Raw genomic sequence first — 6,452 nt, 5'->3', positions numbered from 1 at the left:
AAATACATATATTTATATATACATGCATACATACATACATACATACATACATACATACATACATACATACATACATACATACATACATACATACATACATACATACATACATAAAATCGACCTATACCGACCGCGCATCAAGCGAACGCTTTACCACTTGAGTACGGCTCGCCATAATATTAGTTGTAATCCATGTAAAAATGCGTAGTGATTCGTTTACAACCCTATTAGTCCAGGAGACAGGTCGATTTATCCATGTCGGAGAGTCAGGAAGGTTCGAACATCGATTCTAATGTAAAAATATATGTGTAGATTTCAGATCCGCAACTCGTACTTGCCTGAAACCTATACGTTAATTGTGTATTTGCATTCTTTTAATGGTACATCAAAGACAAATCTTTGTCGATCTGCTGCTATCCCAAAAAACAACAAGTCAACGGGACAGACTCCACATTTCAGTTATAGGGGAGATTAAACTCTTTAAAAATGTTTTTCATGACGCTGAATAACCAAGGGTTCCATTTTGATTTGCTTGAATTTCATAATTTGTCAATTCGACTTACATTTTCAAGGTCAAATGAAGGTCATTGTTTCCGAATATTTATTTATTTGTTTGTTTTGGTTAACGACACCACTGGAGCATATTGATTAACTATATTAATCATCGGCTATTGGATGTCAAACATGTGATAATTCTGACTCGTAGTGAATAGAGGAAACCCGCTACATATTTTTCTAATGCAAAAAAAAAAAAGTTTGTTTTATTTAACGACGCCACTAGAGCACATTGATTTTTTATCTTATCATCGGCTATTGGACGTCAAACATATGGTCATTCTGACACTGTTTTAAGAGGAAACCCGCTGTCGCCACATAGGCTACTCTTTTTACGACAGGCAGCAAAGGATCTTTTATTTGCGCTTCCCACAGGCAGGATAGCACAAAGCATGGCCTTTGTTGAACCAGTTATGGATCACTGGTCGGTGCAAGTGGTTTACACCTACCCATTGAGCCTTGCGGAGCACTCACTCAGGGTCCGAACCCAGTACCTACCAGCCTGTAGACCGATGGCCTAACCACGACGCCACCAAGGCCGGTTTTTCTAATGCAGCAAGTGATCTTCTATATGCACTTTTCCACAGACAGGAAAGCACATACCGCGGCCTTAATCCAGTTGTGGTGCACTGGTTGGAATGAAAAAAAACCCGAATCAGCTGAATGGATCCACCAAGATGGTTCGATCCTGCGACGCAAGCACCTCAAGCGAGCACTCAACCGACTGAGCTAAATTCCGCCCCTTGTTTCTGAATATGTAATAATGCTGTAAATGACACAACTCATTGGTTCTTTTACTTCGTTCAACCAACATCGGCCTCGGTGGCGTCGTGGCAGGCCATCGGTCTACAGGCTGGTAGGTACTGGGTTCGGATCCCAGTCGAGGCAAGGGATTTTTAATCCAGATACCGACTCCAAACCGTGAGTGAATGCTCCGCAAAGCTCAATGGGTAGGTGTAAACCACTTGCACCGACCAGTGATCCATAACTGGTTCAACAAAGGCCATGGTTTGTGCTATCCTGCCTGTGGGAAGCGCAAATAAAAGATCCCTTGCTGCTAATCGGAAAGAGTAGCCCATGTAGTGGCGACAGCGGATTTCCTCTCAAAATCTGTGTGGTCCTTAACCATATGTCTGACGCCATATAACCGTAAATATAAAAAATGTGTTGAGTGCGTCGTTAAATAAAACATTTCTTTCTTTCTTTCTTTCAACCAATGTTCATCATTATTGGTCATGTTATTACTCTGGTTTATATATATATATATCCACTACACATCTATAATCCGCCCCATCATTCTATAAACGAAGCCAGTGCACCACGACTAGTATATCAAAGTTTGTGGTATGTACTACCCTGTCTGTGGGATGGTGCATATAAAAGATCCCTTGTTGCTAATCGAAAAGAGTAGCCCATGAAATGGCGACAGCGGGTTTCCTCTCTCAATCTGTGTGGTCCTTAACCATACGTCTGACGCCATATAAATAAAATGTATTGAGTGTGTCGTTAAATAAAACATTTTTTTCTTTATTTCTTGCTTTCTTTCTTTCTTTCTTTCTTTCTTTCTTTCTTTCTTTCTTTCTTTCTTTCTTTCTATAAACGTGTCTTTTGTAGGGCTTTATACAAACATGTTACATAAGGTTCACTCTTCATAGATATGATGACATTAGATCATTAGTGTATATACAAACTATGGGGAATCTTGATATTAAAATCGATTTATCTCGAAACAATGTGTTTACAAGTGTCTAAAACGTGTCTTTTAAACAAATTAATGGTAGCACTTTACTAAAATGTTGGTACCCATGCTTATCTGTGAGCTCTGTGCAGAGTAAGGTTTATAAGCTACTTGCATGACCGCCCCCCCCCCCCAACCCCCTCCCCTCCCCCCTCCCCCCACCCTGTCTCGTACGCATGTGATGGCTCGGACCCTATTCTGAATGAAACGTGGCATTACTAAAAAGAAAGAAAGAAATGTTTCATTTAATGACGCACTCAAGTCATTTTATTTACGGTTATATGGCGTCAAACATATGGTTAAGGACCACACAGATATTGAGAGAGGAAACCCGCTGTCGCTACTTCAAGGGCTACTCTTTTCGATTAGCAGCAAGGTTTTTTTTATATACACCATCCCACAGACAGGGTAGTACATACCACGGCCTTTGATATGCCAGTCGTGGTGCACTGGCTGGAACGAGAAATAGCCCAATGGGCCCACCGACGAGGATCGATCCCAGACCGACCGCGTATCAAGCGAACGCTTTACTACTGGGCTACGTCCCGCCCCTAGCATTACTAAGCCCTGAATGTTAAACCTAGGCATATTTTGTTTTATGTCTGAACCATGCATCATCATCATCATCATCATCATCATCATCATCATTCTCATCTTCGTCGTCGTTACCAACATCATCACTACTACCATGCGAAGTTAGGTGGAGGGGGAGGCGGAGGGGGAGGATTCAGTAACTAAGTCAGGAATGTCCACCCTAGGCATGCTATATCCAACACTCATATCTTTTCTGTCTGAACCATGCATCTTCATCATGATACCGGCCTCGGTGGCGCGGTGCTTAGGCCATCGGTCTACAGGCTGGTAGGTACTGGGTTCGGATCCCAGTCGAGGCATAGGATTTTTAATCCAGATACCGACTCCAAACCCTGAGTGAGTGCTCCGCAAGGCTCAATGGGTAGGTGTAAACCACTTGCACCGACCAATGATCCATAACTGGTTCAACAAAGGCCATAGTTTGTGCTATCCTGCCTATGGGAAGCGCAACTAAAAGATTCCTTGCTGCTAATCGGAAAGAGTAGCTCATGTAGTGGCGACAGCGGATTTCCTCTAAAGATCTGTGTGGTGCCATATGTCTGACGCCATATAACCGTAAATAAAATGTGTTGAATGTGTCGTTAAATAAGACATTTCTTTCTTTCTTTTTTCATCATCATCTTCATCATCATTCTCATAATAGTCGTCGTTACCAACATTATCACTACTACCATGCGAAGTTAGGTGGAGGGGGAGGGGGGAGGGGAGGGTTTCAGTGATGATGGTGGGGTAATGCACGTCTTTGGTGAAAGAAATGAAGAAGTCTCAGAAAAGTTAAAACAAAACAACAGAAACAAGAACACTACTATTTTCGATTTTTGTTTATTGACAGGAAGCAAGGAATAAGCACTTTTCACTACACTAGATTTGACTAGAAAAAAAAGAAGTGTGTGTGTGTGTGTGTGTGTGTGTGTGTGTATGCGCGTGTGTATGTCTGTCTGTTTGTCTGTGTATGTGTGTGTGTGCATGTCTGTCTATGTGTGTGTGTGTGTATGTCTGTCTGTCTGTGTATGTGCGTGTGTGTGTATGTCTGTCTGTCTGTGTATGTGCGTGTGTGTGTGTGTGTGTGTGTGTGTGTTGTGTGTGTGTATGCGCGTGTGTATGTCTGTCTGTTTGTCTGTGTATGTGTGTGTGTGTGTGTGTGTGTGTGTGCATGTCTGTCTATGTGTGTATGCGCGTGTGTATGTCTGTCTGTTTGTCTGTGTATGTGTGTGTGTCTGTGTGCATGTCTGTCTATGTGTGTGTGTGCGTGTGTATGTCTGTCTGTGTATGTGTGTGTGTGTGTGTGTGTGTGCATGTCTGTCTATGTGTGTGTGTGCGTGTGTATGTCTGTCTGTGTATGTGCGTGTGTGTGTATGTGTGTTTGTACCACTTTTATATGTAAGAAAGATGCCCACATAATATATTATTATCATAAATAAATTATTTAAAGGGATATACCCTAGTTTTTAAACACTAAGGCATATTGTTTTACTATTAGAACCGTTTTTGATAACTGAAATCATACTTTACTTAGATTTTATTGTTTAGATTATCCATTTCCATACATTCGAAGTGTTTTTGGTCATCCCTGTGTTTCTAATATCACAAAATGCATTTCTCATATTTTTAGAAGTAACAGTTATGGAGTCAAATTTTAGTCTATTTTTAGAGGGTATTTCACCATTTCAAAGTCACAGACTTATGTTTCACTCAGTTGTAACTTTATCCAAATGTTTTACAGGTTTGTAGATTAACTAACTTTGTGTTTATTGCCACTGGTTGAAACTAGGGTATGTCCTTTTAATATGTTACGATCACCTAGGGAATATCAAAAACCCACAACGTCTGAAATAAAGACAAGAGAAAAAAAAAATTAAAAAAAATAACAACAACCCCCTCCCACCCCCCACCCCCCCCCCCCCCCCCCCCGAAAAAAAACCCACTAAAAAAACCCACAAAAAAAACAAACACACACAACAAAAACAAACAAAAACAAAAACAAAACCTTCATAAGGAATGAAGTCAAATAGACCCAAAAAAAAATTCCCCCCAAAAAAAAAAAAAAAAAAAAAGTCAAACTCAACGGCGCCCCTAGTGACGTCTCCCCCAGTGACGTCTCCCCCAGTGGTGCCTCCTCCAACATCGGCAATATCGGCACAGACGTCGTAACCACCTGCTGTATCTGCATAGCGAACACAGTCCGTGACGTTTGTATATTCGGCAACGGCACCTTCTCCCACAGTGTGAAGCAGTAGTTGTCGTCGTCGTAGTTGTGGGCGACGTTGTGGGCGACGTTGTTGGGGACGTTGTGGGTGACGTCGTAGGCGACGTTGTGGGCGACGTTGTTGGTGACGTTGTGGGCGACGTTGTTGGTGACGTTGTGGGCGACGTTGTTGGTGACGTTGTAGGCGATGTAGTGGGTGACGTTGTAGGCGACGTCGTGGGCGATGTTGTGGGCGACGTTGTGGGTGACGTTGTAGGCGACGTTGTGGGTGACGTTGTGGGCGATGTTGTGGGCGACGTTGTGGGCGACGTTGTGGGCGACGTTGTGGGCGACGTTGTGGGTGATGTTGTAGGCGACGTTGTGGGCGATGTTGTTGGTGACGTTGTGGGCGACGTCGTGGGCGACGTTGTTGGGGACGTTGTGGGTGACGTCGTAGGCGACGTTGTGGGCGACGTTGTTGGTGACGTTGTGGGCGACGTTGTTGGTGACGTTGTGGGCGACGTTGTTGGTGACGTTGTAGGCGATGTAGTGGGTGACGTTGTAGGCGACGTCGTGGGCGATGTTGTGGGCGACGTTGTGGGTGACGTTGTAGGCGACGTTGTGGGTGACGTTGTGGGCGACGTTGTGGGTGACGTTTACGATTGTTGTGGGCGACGTTGTGGGCGACGTTGTGGGTGACGTTGTAGGCGATGTTGTGGGTGACGTTGTGGGCGACGTTGTGGGTGACGTTGTAGGCGATGTTGTGGGTGACGTTGTGGGCGACGTCGTGGGCGACGTTGTGGGCGACGTTGTGGGTGACGTTGTAGGCGATGTTGTGGGTGACGTTGTGGGCGACGTTGTGGGCGACGTTGTAGGTGGCGGAGGTGTTGGTGTAGGGTTTGGGTGACATGTGGCGCAGCAATGCCGGATCCGATCACTTTGGGTCATAAGTAGGCAGCCCGCCTGGGTACACCCAAAACCTGCCTCGTCACCTTGTGGACAGTCGTCTGAAATAAAGAACACTTTTTATTTCCTTTTTCTTTCTTGCTTTCTTTCTTATTATTATTAGGATGCAAAACCTATCGACGGGGAACCTGTTATTGTTGTTGTTATTATCATCATCATCATCATCACCATACTTAATTTCTCGTTCCAGTCAGTGCACCACGACTGGCACATCAAAGGCCGTGGTATGTACTACCCTGTCTGTGGGATGGTGCATATAAGATCCCTTGCTGCTAATCGGAAAGAGTAGCCCATGAAGTGGCGACAGCGAGTTTCCTTCCTCAATATCTGTGTGATCCTTAACCATATGTCTGACGCCATATAACCGTAAATAAAATGTGTTGTGTTATTATTATTAGGTTCCCAAGCCAAAAC

General features: G+C 43.9%; 1 protein-coding gene across 1 annotated transcript; it reads left to right on the top strand.

The window, feature by feature from the left end:
• The first annotated feature begins 255 nt into the window (after positions 1–255).
• LOC121385123 lies at positions 256–5,979 on the top strand. Its single transcript, XM_041515660.1, has 3 exons — positions 256–294; positions 5,112–5,739; positions 5,780–5,979. Exons 1-3 carry the CDS (start codon positions 256–258, stop codon positions 5,977–5,979), a joined length of 867 nt encoding a protein of 288 aa, XP_041371594.1.
• The last annotated feature ends 473 nt before the right edge of the window (positions 5,980–6,452 follow it).

This window comes from Gigantopelta aegis, chromosome 11 (assembly GCF_016097555.1).
Source record: "Gigantopelta aegis isolate Gae_Host chromosome 11, Gae_host_genome, whole genome shotgun sequence".
Lineage (NCBI taxonomy): Eukaryota > Metazoa > Mollusca > Gastropoda > Neomphalida > Peltospiridae > Gigantopelta > Gigantopelta aegis.
This window is presented reverse-complemented; position numbering and strand designations above follow the sequence as displayed.